We start from the raw sequence: 17865 nt of genomic DNA on the forward strand, positions 1-17865 counted from the left end.
TATCTTTTTGTTCTTTTTTTGTTGTTCTTCTTTTTTTTTTTTTTTCTCTCTCTTCTTCCTCCCCTTCTCTTTCTTTCTCCCTTCTCAAACCTCTCCCCGTCTTTCTCACACTCTCTTGCTCCTGTAACTTTCGTAGCAAAAAGCCGCTTCTGTCCTTTGGTTTGTTGTAAAGCAAAGACGTGTGTTCACACCCTCGGGGACTGAGGCGGAAGGTGAGGGCTGCGGCACAGGCTCCTTTCCCGCGGGGGTAGGTGAGTGCACGGGGCGCGACGTGGACGGATGCCCCGCGTGGGCCGCGGAGGGGGTGGTGGTGGGAAACATCGGCGGCCGCTCCGCCGGCCCAGTCTACCCACAAAACTTCCCGCCGCGGCGCCAGGGCGAGGGAAGTGAGCGGGGCGTCGGGGACGCCGCACATCGCCGCTTCGGGGCGTCCCTCGGCCCGAGCCACGGAGCGCTGCGCGGGTGAAGCAGCGCCGCGGCGGAGAGGGGACACTGGCCGCCCCGGGCTTCCGCGGGGGCCGGGGGTTGCTGAGGACGAGGCGCGCTCGTTTTCGACGGTTGTTCGCGCTTGTTGGTTGGTTCCTTGGAAAGGGGAGAGTTACTGCCCTGTTCCCAGCCTGGAGGCGGGAGGAGAGGGCACCGGCGCGGGGGGGGACATGGCACTTTTTGACCAGCGTGAGAGCGTCGGAGGTGTCGGGAGCGGGGCAGGCGGCCGGCGGCGCGGAGAGGGCGGCGGCGGGGACTGCTTGCTCCCCTCTGTCACACGAAGGGAGCAAACACAGAATGCAAACGGCCTTGGGCTCTGATATTTTACTTTTTTCCCCCCTCCTAGTTTCAGGGGCCGCTCTGTAATTAGATTGACACATGTACAACATCCCCAGCCATTCAAGGGGGTTCGCAGGGATACTCCAAAGGATTTTTTTCCCTCCTTTTTCTTTTTGGATAGAAGATATTAAAGAGGTATCTGTTGTTTGGCGATTTTGCTAAGTCTGTCTTCATTACTTCAACATTGTGCATTTGCTAATTTGGAAGCCCCTTCCTATTGACAGCTCTGCTCCATACACCTGCAAGCAATTTGCAGAGCTCCAATATAGGAGAATTGCAGAGATGGCAGCTCGCACCTATTTTATTTTTTTTTTCTTCGCTTTTCTCAATGCACAGCAAATTTGGCTTTCAGTGCGTTATCTCTTTTGTTAATGCAAAAAGATTCCCTGGGCGAAAAAATTGCTCATAATTACCAGAGAGATGGGGAAACTGCATTAGAATAAATAAACCTGAAATTACTGTAATTATGTTGTGTTTGATGGGCTCGGCTTGTAATCAAGAAGAGAATACAGTGAAATGATGCTGACCCTCTTGGGTTTGCAGCTGTACGCGCACTTTGGGGTCTTTTTTTTGCAGAAAAGAGTCATTTTGATCATCATTAAGCTGTGTGTAACCTATTTCAGAAGTGTTTGGAAATGAGGGGCACTTTTTTTTTTCCCCCAACAAGGAAAAAATATATCCCAAAATTACATTTTGCCATTTACAGGCTCATCCATAAGGTTGTGTTTGCGGGGTGACAATTGTTAAAGGTATAATATTCGAAATCAGGACTTAATCATTGTAATGAGGTATTGTTTCAATATAAGCACCTTTGGATTATTCATAGTTTAATTAATATCCTCATTATGAAAATCTTCGAATCAGATATTTGATGAACTACTTGTCAGCAACAAGGCAGAATTAATTAGGCCAGTATTGAGATTAACATTTTCAAATATACAATTATAGTAGACTCTAACGCAAACTGCCTCGCTGTGAGAAAACTAATAATTTCTCTATTTGAACTGTTACTAAGACGTTATTGAATTAGGTGGAGCTAATATATCTTTAAAGCTCCCCGAACTACTTGACCACCTCATTCCTGTCCAGCCAAAGGCGTCTGGTCTCTGGCTCAGTTGTCGCAAGAGCTGCTAGGGTCCTGGGGTGCTGCGGGGCCTCACCGCTACTGCTCGGGGCTTCGAAGCGGCCCGGGATCAGCCTTGGACCGTGGCGCCGGGGAAATGACAGAGCTGGGAAGTGTTTTCTGGGCCGTGTCCGGTACCCCCGCAGGCCGCCGCGCCGCTTCTGTGCGCCCAGGGGGATGCTGTGCTGCGACTCACAGGCTGTGCGTCCACGTCGCGCATCGTGGAGCGGGTGCGTACCTCGTGGCGGGCGAGCATTGCCCCAGCGGGGCTGTGCACCCGCTTCACCGCGAACCTGCCTGCTGAGCCGCGCACGGCCAGTGGGCCGAGCCCTCCGTTCTGCAGTACTTTGGCTACAAAGAGTAGCCGCGGGCCGTGCCCGGCGCTACGCTGCCCGGAGAGAAGGCACGTCTGGGCCCGGCGGTTAGGGTAGCGACAACGGCACCGGAACGGCTCCACCTCTGAGGTGATGCGCGGTCCAGGCCACCGGCCCGGCAGTCGGAGCCGGGGCTGTGCCGGCACATCCGCATCCCTCTGTTCCTGCCTCCGAAATGTTCCCGCGTCCTCCCCGGCCTCTAGCCGCCCCTCCGCGGGGGGTCCCGCAGCCTATCGCGGTGTCCCAGCTTCATGGCTAGGCTCGGCTGGGCGCACTGGGGGAAAGCGGACTGGCCCTAACCGCGCCGTCCTCTTTCCTTTCTTTGCCTCCTGGTTACAGCCACCGCCGTTTCGCCGAGGAGCATGGAACGGAGTCCGGGCCCCACTCCTGGCCGCGCTACCAGACAGGAAGCACACGTGTCTCTTTTTCCAAACCATAATTTTACTGTCTCAAAGAAACTTTATAACTTATATACAAAGATTTGTGGGGTTTTGTTTGCTTGTGTGTGTTTTTTTTTCCTTCCCCAGATACAAAGTAATAAGTTAACATTCTCAATATAAAACTAAACTTTGACATATAGAACACTAAACACAGACGAACTCAGCTTATCACATCTTCCGAGTTTCACAAGTAAAATGTCAGGATCTCAGTACACAAAGCATCATGTTTTACAGCCACACGAAACAGAACGGAAATAATAATAATAATAGAAAAAGGCTAAATTTGTGCAACATGTTTACAGAACAATAATAATAATAAAGAATAAAATATGTACAGCGAGTAGCTCCTGCACGTCGGTTTGTGCATTTCGACTTCGGACCGGCTTTCCGCGGGAAGCTTCGCCGGGGCTGCGCGGCTGCACCCGCCCTACGGGTATTCCCCCGCTGCCACCCTCGTGTCGTTCCGTACTCCATGCCTTGCTTCACCGCAGCAAAGCTCTCGGCAGCTGCTGCAGTTCCACTTCAGACTACCAAACAATGTGTATTTATTTATTTCATTTTGTTTAATACGCAAGAAATGCAAATCATTCGGAACAAACCTCTCCACACCAGCGAAGTATAAAAGTTATTGTAAAAGTTAAAAATCGCACTCTTCTCTTGCGGTAATTTATTGAGGGAGAGGGGACCGCGGCCAGGGGAGTGGTTTTGTGTGATTTTGTTTAAGGTAATCTGTGCGTCCGAACAGTGGATTCAAGCCGGATTGTCCATTTGTCTCTAGCATTCTCGTAGTGGTAATTTAAATCAATAAATAAAAACCCTGTCTTCCCCTTTTAACAACAACAAAAAAAAATATATAGATGAAGAGTGAAAGATACAGAAAACGCCGAGGGAAAGAAGCTCTGGAAATTGTACAGCTTCCTTTCTCTTTGCAATTGAAGAGACCGTCAGGTCCGGGTGGTAAATAAATGACCTACATTTCAACAGACACAGACAGACAGGACAGAGGAGAGGACTTCCCCCTCACAAACACCTTTCTCTGATTGTCCCACAAAGCCGCGGCCGCCGCTCGCTCTGCTCCCGGGCTGTTGTGCGGTGCTCGGGGCCGCTCCGTCAGCTGTCAGCGGTGGGAACCGGCCCGCATCACATCTGTGCTCGCCTGCACCGAGCTACAGTGCAGCGTCCTAATGGCTGGATGGGCAAGAGACCTCCTGTTTGTTTGCACGCTTGGGTTTCTTTGTGGGTTTTTCTCTCTCCTCTCTCTTTCCCTCTCTCTTCTCTCTCTCGCTCTTTTTTTTTTTTTTTTCTCTTGTTTTTTTTTTTCTTTTTCCTTCCCCCCTATTTCCTTTTATTTTCCTTAATTTTATTTTTGTTTGTTTGATTGTTTTTGTTTCCGTAATAATTTAAATTATTTTCATGACCGGTAGTGCTTGCGGTAGGGCAAAAGGGTTTATAATCACATAAGCTGCGGCTGCTGCATTGCTTCTTGATGGGCTGAAGGATACCACGACGTGTAGCTGGGGATGTAGGTGCCCGGGGTCCCCGACGAGGCCTTACCGGATGCGGAGGTGGTATTCCACACCGGGGGCACCGGCGGCGAGCTTCCTGAAAGAGCCCTGCCGTTGCTCAAGGCGCTGCTCTCCAGGGCGGCCCCTCCTTGCTTCATCAGCTTCTTGAATTTGGAGCGCTTGTTCTGAAACCAAATCTTCACCTGCAATGGGAACAGGACAGGGCTCAGCATCCCTTAGTACGGTCCAGCATTTTCCCTCCCTCGGGGTCCGATGGACCCCTGCACCCAGCGGTTTCCCGGCTTCTTCCCATTATCCTCCCCGCGACTGCCGTGTCCATTGCCATTTTGTCACGGCAAAATACCCGGTAACAGTCCCTACACACACCCACCCCGCCGCGGAGACACTGCCGGTGCCGCGGAGGCCCCACGGTTCCCCCGGCACAGGCGGCAACATCGCGGTGGGGTGGGCGTCGCGCCATGTGCCGTTGCCTGAGGCTGTGACCCATCTGCAGCATGCGTGGGGTCTTCCACGCCGGTACCGGGGATAGAGAAAGGACATGGGAGAGGGGTCGGCTTAGTGGGAGCTGTACCTGGGTCTGAGTGAGTCCCAGAGATGCTGCGAGCTCAGCTCTTTCTGGGAGAGCCAGGTACTGAGTTTGCTGGAACCTCCTGTTCAAAGCCTGCAGCTGCAAACTGGAATAAATAGTTCTGGGTTTGCGGATTTTTTTCCCTTTCCCATTAAAGCGAACTTCCCCTCCTTCTACCACAGTGCTTTTCTCCGATTCGGCCCCTACAAACAACAAACGATGCAGAATAAATAATAATAACAGCAGCAATAGCAGTAACAGCAATAGCAGCAGTAAGAGCAACAATAACAGCAGCAACATCAACAATAACAATAATGAGAAGGAAGAAAAGTGAAGCTCGAGTAAAGCTAACAAAGGCTGCGGGCGATTATGGCAGCCCAGGCTTCTTCCCAGAGAAAGTTTGCTATTTTTACAAGCTGCAGTTGAGGTTTAATTACCCTTAATTGCATACATTGTTTATAGTGCTACGCAATAAATAATTACGAAGACTAATACGTGCACATCTGGGTTGATTTATTTTTCAGCCTGGCATTGTGTGCTCTGTGTACTGCTCCCCTGTGATCCTCAGCCTCTCCTGACTAATATTTTGTAATTTAATTTATTTCCCCCCCCCCTTTTTTTTTTTTTTTTTTTTTTTTTTTTTTTTTACACAAGCCCCCTCCTTCCCTTCTTTCCTTCCCTCCCCCCACTCCCCCAACTTCCCAAAGCCGAGTGCACCTACCTGTCTCCTCTAACCGGGTCTGAGTCAGGCTGGAGCTGTTGGGGTAGGACTGCACTGAACTGATGTAGGGGTTGGTCGAGTGGCTGCTGACCGAGTTCACATAGGGGTAGCCCAGCGGTCGGGAGAAGGACGAAGCTGTGCTGTACGAGCTGTCAGGCTGAGAGTGGCCCGCGGAGTGTAAACAGTGCATGGAATAGTGTCCGTGGGACATGGGAGAAGGAGACATTTGCTGGCTGGGCGGCCCAAACTCCATAAAAACAGCCTTCCCTGAGACGGGGCTATTTAGACTCTCTGGCATGGTAGTCATGGTCATTTCTTGTCGCTTGGTCTGTGTGTGTGTTCTCTCTTCAGCTTGCCTTTTTGGGGTCTGTTGTGTTTCTCAGGACAGGAAAGAACCCAATTTAAGCGGAACAGGGTTTTTCACTTTCCATTCATAAGAAAATGGAGTTTGTCTCTTTGAAAAGTCTAAGCATGATGCTGTAGATCTACACAAACTCGCCTAAAAGCTTTGACTCAGCCAAGTCTATGAATATTCATGAGCTGGCGGAGCTGATTGGTCCGCCGTCTTGCATAATCGCTTTGGATTGGTCCAAGGCGCTCAGGGCTCGCCCGGACCCCGGTGAGCGCGGAGAGCCGGACTGGCAGCGCCGCGCGTCCTCGAGCGCCGGCCGCACGCCCCGACGGCATCGCCGGCATCGCGCCGCGGCCTCTGACCCTCTCTGCCGGCTCCCCGGCCCCGCTCCCCGGCCGGGGAGGCCGCCTGGGCTCCCAGCTCCCATCGCCGGCCTCCCGCTTCTGCCGCCGGCCAGGGAAGGCAGCGAGATGAAGCTTGGCAGGAGGCAGCGCACCTCTCTCCGCCCTTTCCCTCCGCCCCTCGCCGCGCAAGCGGCGCGGTGGGGCTGGCAGTCACCCGCCGTTGGCTCCAGCGGGCTCCCGGGGGTGCTGGCCCACGGTGCGGATCCTGCTTCCCTCCCCATTCCGGCAGGCAATACGGGCCGCCCCCGCCTACCCGGCCTCGCACACTCCGCGGGCGCGCGGGGGCTTATCGCTCTGGCCCGCGATCCCAGCGCCGCCCGGTTAATGCCGCTATTGCTATTAAAGAGGAAAATAAACCCCAACAGCAACAAAATAAACACGCATAGCCCCAACCAAAAAACCCACACCAAAACCCAAACACCCCCCCCAAAAAAAAAAAAACAAACCACACGCACAAAAAAACCCAAAACCCAAACCAACACCCCACGAAGCATAAATGGTCCTGAAAGAGACAAAAGCCGAATTTGAGCTTAAAATTAAATAAAACTTCCGTGCCCGTGAGCGGTAAATGAGGAGGGACTTGGGAGATCCTCCCCAGAAAGCCCACGATGAATCCCAAATTACTTTGTTAGATAATTAGAAAGTGTTGATAATTATTTCTTTCATAATTCAGCGGTGTGACTGTAACAGGAAAATGATCTTGTGAAAGTTCACACGTGCAGATGTATTAGTTACTGATTCATTTGATTAAATGCTAGTCTCAAGTGCTCTGATCCACAGCTGAAGGCGGCCCCATTAGCATAACACTGATGTTTAATTTTCATACGCATAATTAGCCATATATTTAACACTAATAGCAACATGCAGCCTTCCAGCATTAAGCAGCCTGGGATTTGATCTGGTCTGGTCTGAACTTTCCCGGTTACACCTAGGCTGTCTAGGGTACAGTTATCACGGCACCGCATCTCTGTAATCAAGCACATGTTGGCAAAGGGAGACCACCAATAAAAATGAACATTCAAAACAAATCGCGGCGCTGATGTCGCTCGAGGTGTCAGCTCCGACCTGCCGTCTGCCGTCCCCCGCCGGCGGCGGCAGGCTCTCCCGGCAGCGGGGCTGAGGCATCCGCAGCCATGCCCACACGGTGCTCGGGCTCCTTCGTCCGCGACAGTCCTGGAAGCAACCGACTCATGTGTGAAGCTGACAAGACCGAGCCTGTCTGCTCCTGGTCTTTACCCACTCCCTTCACGCCGCCGCCGTCCCGTCGTCCCCCCCCCCCAACTTTCATTAGTGTCTCTGTCGGGTTTAATTGCCCATTTCCTAACGCCTCTTTTACTTCTCCCCCCCCCCCCCCCCCCCCCGCCCCCGCCTTGTTTTTGTTGTTTTGTTCTCGAAGCGCTGATTTTCCCCAAACCGCGGCGGCCAGGCGCGGGCACAGGCGGTGTGTCCCCGCACGGACTCCTTCAGCTCCAGCTCTGCCCCCCGGGCCATGTAAGTGACCACCCGAGGTGGGTATGCGCGCTTGTCTGAGGCAGGAACGGGCTTCCCGGCAGCTCCGGCAACTTTGCCGGCCCCGAGCCCGGAGGCTGCGGGAAGGGGAGTCTGCTCGCTGCTCGTCGGGTCTGTCGGTCTACTGGGTGCAGGCGGCCCCGGGGCGAATCACAATACAGCCGGCCTTGCCAAATCCCCGTAGGCCGGACGCTACGACTATGCTCATACTCGTCCTTTTGGCGCAGGGCCGCCGCTGCCCCTCCCCTCCATCCCTGCCCCAATGCGGCTTCGGCAGGCGCAGAGGGGCCGCGGCAGGACCCGGCTCCGCGAAGGCGATCGGCCCGTCGGGGGTCTCATCGTGCTTTCCCATCAAGACCTCCTGCGTGAAGGGCTTGTGCAAGGCGCCCGCTGGCTCTTTCCGCGCAGCCGAGTAGGTATCTTTTTAAGTCCCGTTCATAATTAGGATTACAAATGTGTGCCATCACTGACAGCGCTCCGCAGCGGCCGGTGCCATACCAGTCACCGAGAGGACCTGAGATCTACCAGAAACTGCCAGCAATCGCCTTACACCGGGGTGCGGGGGGTGTGTGAGATTCCATGCTCCCTGTATCCCCTCACCCCTCCCGACTGAACTGGAGGTGGCGGCTGCGGACGGAGGGGTAGGGCACACGGAATAGCTTAGCATCTGCAGTGCAATCCAGGGGTTCTGACACTGCCAAAAAACCCAGGATGCGGCCCTGGTGTGCCCCGAGACATGCAGAACCCCAAATCACTCCCAGCCCCACTCAAAGGAGGCTCGGCGGCAGGGTCTTGGGGAAGAAAATACATCGTCTCCCTCTCCCCACCCCGAACAGGGCTGGTGTGCCCCGCTCTTTAACCCTGTCACACTGGTGAACTTGGCTGCATGGGTTGTTTTCCAGGTTTCAGGTCTTCTGAGCTCCTCTCAGGAAAGACAGATGCCTCACCGTTTTCACTGTGTTCGGGGTTGTGCGGGTGTGTGTGTCCTGCTTTTAGAAAATACGTTGATAGATACTATTAGAGCTGGCAGCTTGTTGTACTCAAGTGAAAACAAACATCAGAGCAAGAACGTGGCTTATTCCTGTCCTGTACCACTGGAGGATGCCAGTGCCGAGTGGCCCTGGTCACCTGCAACTGGCCCCTCCTCAGCATCTGTCTACAAACTGGCACCGCTGCACGTATGGGGCAATTCTAGATGTATTTGTTTTTCTCCAAGGTTACCCTGCATTTCACAGGACTGGGTCCTACTCCAGTTGCCTCTAAGTACCAAGGCTGGACCCATCTGTCCGAACAGGACATCAGCAACTGGAGAATTGCAAAGGAAAGCCTCCATCCCCAGCAGGCCCAGGACACAAGCATGGAGACCACAGGGAAGAGCAGGACCCAACAGCTCACAGGGACCATGAGTTCCAAACTTTGAGCAGGACCCAGGACTCATAAATGCCTAAACTGTGGAGTGCCTCTCTCTTAACTAACATGGGCACCACAGAGCAGCAATTACTCCAAACTGGCTAATTCTTTAACTGGTGCAAATATTGATCTCAAGCACACTTTGCATATAATTTTTAATTACTTTTTGTGTGTGTGTGTTGTGTAAAGAGAAATTATCCAGGGCAGGACACAAGAGTACTGCTGATAGGAAGATTGAGGGGGAAAAGCCGGCTGCCTCTGCCTGCCACCCTTGGGAAACTTTTTCCCATCCTAGTATAAGCTACAGCTTGGGAAACGGCACTGTGCTAATCGCAGTGAAGACAAATTGACTCAATAGCTCAGCTATAAAGGGAAAATGCTATGTTCCTGTGTTCTCTCAGCTGCACAGAGGCTGTGTCATCTGATATATGTTTGTCCCACATAGGATTTGGAAGAGAGAGGGCTGGCTCTTTGCTCCTCACCCCAAATAACCCAAACCCTTCGCGCTTGCAGGCTGCGCATGGCTGCTTCTGGGGTCACAAAAAAGCCACAAGTCTTTTTATTAAACACTCAACAGGTAAAACACAGAAAGGACTATGTCCAGAACTGACTCCTCAAGCTGCTTGTTCTCTCCCCTGCAGCAAATTATGCAGCACCCATTGCCCACAGACATTATAGAAACCTCCTCTCTGTCCTGAGTGAAACTTGAAATCCCAGAAGTACAGCAGGTTCCTCTGCTCCTTGCTCCATCTTCAGGATTCTTCCACCAGCTTAGAGAGGATTTCTGCTCCCTCTGAGGTAATCACAATGGTATGTTCAAACTGCGCTGATCTGAAATGCACATTTAGCAATTAGGGGTCAATACATCCTCCATGCTTTTAAACTCACCTGGTTTTGGTTGGTTGGTTTTTATTTTGTTCCGGCTGTCAGTGATCAGCTCCATGGTTTAAGAAAGACCAAAAAATGAAATTAGGCACCTTTTATTGTCTACAGAAATTGCAGTCCATTTATCCTTCAGAATCTTAAATTCGGGGGATCCTTCCATTATTATTGGTTCTGCAGTATGAAAAACAAAATATGCTGAAGTTAGTTGCACTCCCATGTGGACTGTGAAGCAAGAAAGCAAGGTGCAGGTGTCCCAGCAGGTAGCTCCCTTTCTGAATAGGTCATGTCCTTCCTGGGCCAGTACTCTCTTGCAGCACTAAAATGTGAACCAAAGATGACGAAATATCAAGGCAGGAAGTTGCAAAAGCGGGAAATTTTAATCAAGCTTTAATTAAGATCCTGTGGATAATAACCAAAGCACTAACCACACTTATAAGCAGCAGATAGTTTTAAATATTTGATTTTTTTAAACAGGCTTAAAATGTTCATTAAACCAGCAAAACAACAATTTTCTTATTTCCCTCTAATTGCTGCACCATTTAGCCACACAGTGAGAAAAAGGGCTTTTCCTGTCAGCTCTCCAGGATTGGTATTTAGCAAGCTCTGTCTGTGGGGCGAGGCTCTGACTGGTTACCAGCGCTGCAGTCCCCAAACCCAAACGCAGCAAATGACAGAAGAGCCACCAGGCTGCTTGCTGGCAAACCATGGCTTGGGGGACACTGCATCCTTTTCATCCTCCACAGCCCAAGTCTGCCTGCAGAGTCTTCCTTTTGCCAAACATAGATATCAAATATGCAATTTAATAAGATTTATAATAAACATTTAATTTTCTAAATCTTGTCATTTGGAAGTTATTTCACACAATTGGTTCCTTAATGCCTTTTAAAAAAATGATGCTCTAATCTGGTTCCTAAGGGGTCAGTGTTGCAAACACCCCCCTGTCTACATGGGGGTCTCTGTGCCTGAATAAAGAGGTGAGGCAGACCTGGGCTGCTCTGTGTGTAACGTTTAAACGGAAGCCAGAGCAGAGCGTTACGAACCTACTGTGAACGCCATTCCTTCTTCCATTATCAAATCGCTGTCATTGGCTGCAAAACAAAATAAAAACGCAGCTGTGGCTTTTTTGTTTGTTTTGAGTAAACGCAACCAGCACTTGGCTGAAATGACTCAAACCCCTTTTTGGCTCGCAGGCGCCGCACACGCCTGTCCCCGCCACGACCCGCAGCACCCGCCGAAAGCGCTCCCACCCCGGCCCCTGCGGGACCGCCCCTACGGCGGCTCCTTCCACGCCGGGCCCGAAGTTTTAACATTTCAGCGGGGATTTTTCTTTGCTCCGCGACAAACTTTGCCGGCGTAGTTGGGGCGCGGGCGGGATGAGTGGTGCAGGAGTACGCAGGACACAGCGAGCCAGGGGCCGCAATTCGCGGGGCCCGGCTGCCCAGATGACTACGTTAAGCGAGCGATTTGTCTTAAAAAATACCCCCAGAGTTCTCGGCAAAGGAGGCCGAGGCTGCCCGCCAGCTTCCCAGCGTGGAAAGCTGCCCTGCTGGGACCGGCAGCGTGCACGGATGTATGTATGTGTGGGCGCTCCACGCGTTTTACCGCCCTCCCCCGCTCCTGCGGTGTCCGTGTGAGCGCGGGGGGAGGCGGGTCTGACAGACTTACCATGGTGCCACACCTCGGGGTGCCCGTGGAAGTATGACCCGATGCCATGGCCAATGAAGGACGGGCAAACCTGGAAGCCACCACGTTGTGCCACGGAGCTGAAGGGGCAAAGGGAACAAGGTGAGGCAGCATGCCTTGAGCATCACACCTGCAAACTGACTTTTGACCCCTGCCACCACATTAGTGGCATCTCTTGGCTCATGCATGCTCTCACTCCTGCCCCAGTGTTGCATCACCACTTTGTGCCCATGCTGAAAGACAGCAGTCATGGAAACTAGCACTGCTGCACTGTTGTTAAGTTTCAGAGTTAACATGCCTACCTGCCAGTGGAGGCTGGTAGCTTCTGTGCCAGCCTTGCTGTCTAAGCAAGATGGCAGTGTGTTGTCTGGTTGAGGGTAACCTTTTTCATGAGAGCACTGGGAACTCATTTTAACACAGGACAGATAATGGCAGCCAAGTTCACAGACAAGGCCCAGCACACCACCAAACTGCAACCTCTGCAGAGTCCACCCTAGGTACAGAGCCCATGCTGGGCCATGTACCCACTGCCAGCACTGTTTTTTTTTTCTGCAGGAGATGAGAGTCCTGCTGCTAGCAGGGTGAGTCTAAGAACCTTACCACCTCCCTTGAAGAATACTGCAAACATTCAGTACCAAAACACATTGAAACTTCAGCAAATCTGTTTACATTAATTAACAACATATTTCTAACTAATCCATCACCACAGCAGCAAACCCAAATCATAACTATGTTGTTTCGGATCTTCCTGGGACATCTGCCCTGTCCCTCATGTCCTGCCTCAAGGAGGACCATCTTTGAGAGGTGCCTGCAGGAACACAACCAACCACTGATCCTTACCCATGTCAACAAAGCAAATTCCTATCTTGATCCCTAAATAAATAGAGGACCTGGAGATATGTGGGGTGTCCTCCAGCTGCTAGGTCAACCCATGTCTGCAGGCTTCACTCTTCAGGGCTCTACCCTTACTCAAGGTGGATGCACTGGTAGAGGGGGTGACTTGAGACAGCTCAGTCAGGAGGGCTGCCCACATCCAAAACAGAAATACATGAAGATTTGACCTGGAGGTGGATTAGAAGTGACAAGGAAGCTACAGTTGTCCCTGCATATCATCCTCACGCTGCTTCTAAAATCAAAGAGGAGCAAGACAGGAAGACACTTAGCCTGAAAAGACTTCACCTACAACATAAAAAGCTTCATCTGTTGTAAAACAGGGTAGGCACTTTAAAATGTTAAAAAAAAGAACATTAAGAAAAGTTGAGGAACTCAGAAGTGTATGGTCTCATAGAAATTAAAATGTTAGACCACAGGGAGGATCTTACTCAGTTCAATGTGGCCTCAGCTTGCTGCATGAAGTAATCCCTTTGCACACCAGGCTTCACAGACCCTGCAGTGATGACTTTAGTGCCTGTGGGTCACTGTCCCAGAATGTAGTGTCACCGCCCCAGAATTTAATGTCACCACAATTGAGGGACATAGTACTCCACTACAGTGAAAAGGCAGTGAGGGAGGAGAGTGAATGGTTAATAATGCTGCAGCGTTCAGACATTAAGAGCACTTTTTAACAGGACCTGCATATTAGCTTTTACCTTGATACAAAGACTTGTAATATTTATTTAATTAACTCTGGAGAAGAATGGCAATTTCAAGTTTAGGCGCTCTCAAACTCCCAAGTACTATCAAAGAGTGCTACACAATAAGGCTAGCAGTTGGGCTTCACTTAGTGGCATTCAAAATCCAGGCTTTTACCTTACACATCATTTATGTGAAAAAAAATTTATGAAAGTTTACACAATGAAAAGTCCTACTAGAGATGGAAAAGACTTTCTTTCCTGCCTTTCTATCATGTCACCCATGCCTAGGTCAGGGACTTGGCCCACTGGCTATGACACTGTTGAAAGCTAAGGAAGAAGTGCAGGGAATAGAAAGGAGTTAGGAAGCCAAATTACTTAGAAACATACACAAAAGCTTCTTTTCTGTGCAGCTTTCTTCTGAGCATCACAGCTACATACTTTCCTGTGTCAGAAGAAGCTCTTGCCCCAGCACTCAGCTGCTGCTGAGGAGGGCAGCAGTAGCAGCAGCTGCATGTTGGGCACTGGGAGCATGAGTACCAGGGCACACAGAAGGCCGCATTAAGACAGTATCCTGTCCTTACATTGTGAAAGAAGTGGTTCTTGTGCATTTCAACGGTGAATTCTCCCACTTTTTTTGCCAAACAGCTTCAAAACAAGTGATCTTAGAACTCACAGGGCTTTGACATCTGCACCAACAGACGCCCATGCCCCTCCTCCTTCCCACTTAGTGATGTCTACTTACACAGCTTGGGTATTCTTTACATAAGATCTTACATGGTCAATGAACCTGAAGCAATACAGAGGAAAACTGTAGTGAAAATATGCTGCAGATATGAAACTCAGCCACGTTCAATCTGGTTTTAGTATCACACATGCCTCAGAAGCACTTTATGAGTAACTTCACAACTACCAGCTTTACTCTGGAATATTTAAAAAACCCTTGTGAGCTCTTAGATCCTTGTGGAATTCAGTAAAACACTCAGTTCTCATAAAAACCCAAAGCTAACCCCAGCTACAACTTGCAAAGTAGTCCTGAGAATGTGCACATTGGCTGCAAATGGTGTCAGGGAGAATTTTGAAGCAGCTCTGAGAAGAGTGAATTGAACTCTTGATCTTGGTCATCTTCTCCAGCCCTGAGTATTCCCAGGCTGCGGAATCCAATTACAAAATAGTGATGCCATGGAGTGAAGCATTTTTGCACAAGTTTGCCTTTTGCTGCTGACAGCAGCTCAACACTTGGGTCTTGCTGTCTCACTTTCCAGCTCAGGATCTGTCAGTGATGGGACTTCCTTTCCAGCTTTCCCTGGAAGGCACCCTTACAAGACTAGAGCTCCAGTTATGTGTGCTGCTTCTTGCAAACAGGCAGTATAAAATCAGGCAGTTGGAGGAGTCCTGATTGCAAGTGGGAAAGCAGTGACGGTAGGAGGCAGGAGCTGGCACAGCTAAGCTAGGCTGCCTGGCATCTGCCATGGGAAAGGAGAGCTGCACTGCTGGGTGGATGTGCTAGTCTGCCAGTTCCCTTTGGCCATAGGGCATGCTCCAGTTAAAGCACTTCAAGAGCAAAGGCTGGGGCAGCAGAGCCACACCACACCAATAGCATCAATGGAGAAAAAAAAGAGTTTCTTCACAATGATCGTTGTTAAAAATATCCATTGACAACATTTGTCATCACACATTGTGTTCTTTGATCCACGTTGCATGCTTGGCAGAGGTGAATTAGGCAGGAATAAAAACATAATTATTTAATGATCCCAGTACTTATGTTTTATGGCCATGTGTTCCAGCCCAGTGGCTGTGGAGTCAAGAGTACCTGCAGTACTGCTTCTCTTTTGCTGATGGCAAAGCCAGGTAAAGTGTCATGTTGGGAGGGACTGGCAGTGGCCAAGCTGAGAAAAGAACATCACTGAGGGCCAGGCTGTGTACCTAAACCGATAGGCAGAGCCTCTTATATGGTGGTATCATGTTTCTGAGAGTGGACAGAGACAGTAGAGTTTGGTATCAGTTCCCTCCTGAGCATCCTCTCCTCATGTTGCCAGACAACAGCTAATTCTCAAAAGAAGGGATGAATGTAGAGACATGCACTGCTGTCCTTCCAGAAGCCCAACAGGGGAACTGCCACAAAGCAGCAACAGGCAGACTATTTACAAAGCTCTCCTTGATACTCAGGAGCCTCCCCTGAAAGAAGCTCTTGGGTGATAAATCCCTCCTGCTAGGAAGCTGAAAAGCAGGTTGAAATAATTTCCTTAGGTGGCTAAGAATTTCCTTAGAATTTCCTTATCCTGTGCAGATAGGTTCCAGGGAGCATCTGTGGGACAAAAGGCATCCCACCCAGCTCAATAGGAAGAAACAACCACCCTGTCTTAGGATATGAACACCTTGGGGTTTTTTTCCAGTATCAAATTTTGTCTATTCTTCCCCAAGGCAGGTCTGGTCCAGTATTCTAAGCTCTCATTAGAGAAATAAAGTGAAACAAATCCCATTTTCAGCATGGACAGTAACTGCTTTTCTGGGCTCTCTGGTGGCACAAGGGAAGAATTTGGCTGATCAGACAAGGTAGCACAGACTGCTTCACTACCCAGGCTAAACATCCTAGTGAACTGATCCTCAGCTAGGGACGCTCCTCCAGCTTCTCTCCCCTGGGACAACTTTATCAACAACTGTCTTGCAGAGCAGCACAGTATGAATGGCTGAAGTTGCTAAATGAACCTGTCTGACCCTTCTGGGCAGTGAACACATTTGGGAAACAATGAAATAGATAACAAACCTATGATAACTTTTCTTTACTAGGGATTTATTTTTTTTTTAATTAGAAGCAGTCATATTTTTCTTAGATGTAGTTAGCAAAAAGACCACTGAATGGCATATCTTGCCTTTTGTTGTTTTGTTTTAATTTATTGTTTGTTTGTTATTTGTTCTTATAAACAGCATCACCCTAACCTAGACTTGTTCGTGATAAAAACACCTATTTGAGAAATTACAAAATCATACTGGGAAAATATTGAAGTATTTTTCTTTTAAATAGTAATCCTAGACTGAGGGAATGCATAACTTCAGGGATTCCCTATAATGACAATAAGTGCTGAGGTATAATTAGTAATATTTTTGAAAACCAACATTTTTTTTGTAAAAGAAAGGTACATTTTAGTTTCAAACTGTAACATAAATTACTGTATTTTTCTTACAATAGTACTGAACTTTTATTTGAGGTTTTCTTTTTCTGAAAGCAGACATGATGGATTGAAATAAAAGATAATTTATTGCAATGCTTACTTTCAAGTGAAGAGAGAAGCAGTGTAATTGTAATTTACAGTAGCTGTCAAGGAAAATCCATCACAGATGACGTTAAAATGACTTATTTTGCCTGAGCCACTTATTGTTTAAATGTGCATAATCTGATAGAAACAGATTTTTTTTTTAAACTGGCTTTATATTGTTCTAAATTAATATCAAAACATATACTTATGAGTTAAACATTTAAAACCATTTATTAATATTTTCATCACTACCATTTTTTCCTAGGATTTGGAAATTGGTTTATTTAACAATATCACATTTATGGTTTTTGGCTTACTACACTCACAACTTTCAGGTTCTTTAACCCAGTGTCTAAAAAGTACATTTCAAACTAGATTTGTTTCTGTCTGAAAGACAAATGTCAGAAACAGCAGAATATGAAACATAGGGCCCAATTCTGTTTCCATTGGAGCTGACTGATAGTTTGGCCACCACCTTCAACAACAGCAGGTTATCAAAGATTCAGATTTCCTAAGCAAAGTAACTCAGGACCCCATGTAGTCTTTTATTTGCAACTTGTAGCTGATGGGAGAAGGAACTGCTATCCATGGAACAGTGTTGGCTATGGAGCTTCTGTAACAAAGACTAAGTTAGAATATTGAATGCAATCTTACCTCTATGATACATTTATTCCTAAATCTACTGTAGAAAGGAAATATTCTGATTATTTGTGTGTAAGATATGTTTTGCCTTTCACTTGAGAACCCTTATAGAAATATGGATGAAAGAAACCTAGATGAATTTCCATTCTGATGGGCCTAAATGTTTTCAGCTTGCAGGTGCCTGTTCCCAGGTAGCTATGTTATTTAACTTTTCTGAAACCTTAAGATTTTGATGGAAGTATGTATTATATATGTCTGACTGCATGCAAATACCAAATGACAAATAACAAACTGAATATCAAGTGACACACAGCTTCACCAAATCAAAGCCATCTTTCAGCAGAGGCAGCGTTACAGTAATTCTAAATAAATCAGCACATTGAAATCATCAACATGATAAAATCTTGAGAAATAAAGTTAATGACCTGCTATTTCATATGTAGCTTTGAACAGCTACTAGCTTTAATTAATCTGCTTTGTAAAGGGGGCGCTGACTATATATTTACACTTTGCAAGTAAACTGACCTCTGTACCAACACAGCTAAAACCCAATGTCACATTCAGTTCTGTTCTTT

At 48.7% G+C, this 17865-nt stretch overlaps 2 protein-coding genes across 4 annotated transcripts in view; both read right to left on the minus strand.

Annotated features, from left to right (window-relative positions):
• Positions 1–2744: 2744 nt before the first annotated feature.
• DLX1 (distal-less homeobox 1) lies at positions 2745–6041 on the minus strand. Its single transcript, XM_068137801.1, has 3 exons — positions 5578–6041; positions 4860–5059; positions 2745–4470 (listed from the first exon to the last, which is right to left on the minus strand). Exons 1-3 carry the CDS (start codon positions 5888–5890, stop codon positions 4216–4218), a joined length of 768 nt encoding a protein of 255 aa, XP_067993902.1. The 5' UTR covers positions 5891–6041; the 3' UTR covers positions 2745–4215.
• Positions 6042–9788: 3747 nt separating this feature from the next.
• The window catches only part of METAP1D (methionyl aminopeptidase type 1D, mitochondrial), a 49757-nt gene continuing 41680 nt past the window's right edge, over positions 9789–17865 (minus strand). For all 3 annotated transcript variants that reach the window (XM_068138586.1, XM_068138585.1, XM_068138587.1), the window contains exons 7-10: positions 11803–11900; positions 11178–11225; positions 10230–10308; positions 9789–10083 (exon numbers count right to left, since the gene is read on the minus strand). In XM_068138586.1, the coding sequence (XP_067994687.1) occupies positions 10005–10083; positions 10230–10308; positions 11178–11225; positions 11803–11900 (304 nt within the window). In that variant the 3' untranslated portion in view covers positions 9789–10004. The remainder of the gene's footprint in view (positions 10084–10229; positions 10309–11177; positions 11226–11802; positions 11901–17865) is intronic.

The sequence above is a fragment of the Melanerpes formicivorus genome, unplaced genomic scaffold (assembly GCF_026170545.1).
Source record: "Melanerpes formicivorus ecotype bairdi unplaced genomic scaffold, bMelFor1.0.p_v2 SCAF_5, whole genome shotgun sequence".
In the NCBI taxonomy this organism is placed as follows: Eukaryota; Metazoa; Chordata; class Aves; order Piciformes; family Picidae; genus Melanerpes; species Melanerpes formicivorus.

Coding starts and splice junctions, on each gene's coding strand:
- DLX1 (XM_068137801.1), bottom strand. CDS start 5,890: ATGACCATGACTACCATGCCAGAGAGTCTAAATAGCCCCGTCTCAGGG. Junction 5,060..5,577: donor GACCCGGTTAGAGGAGACAG/GTAGGTGCACTC, acceptor TGTTGTTTGTAG/GGGCCGAATCGGAGAAAAGC. Junction 4,471..4,859: donor TGGGACTCACTCAGACCCAG/GTACAGCTCCCA, acceptor TTCCCATTGCAG/GTGAAGATTTGGTTTCAGAA.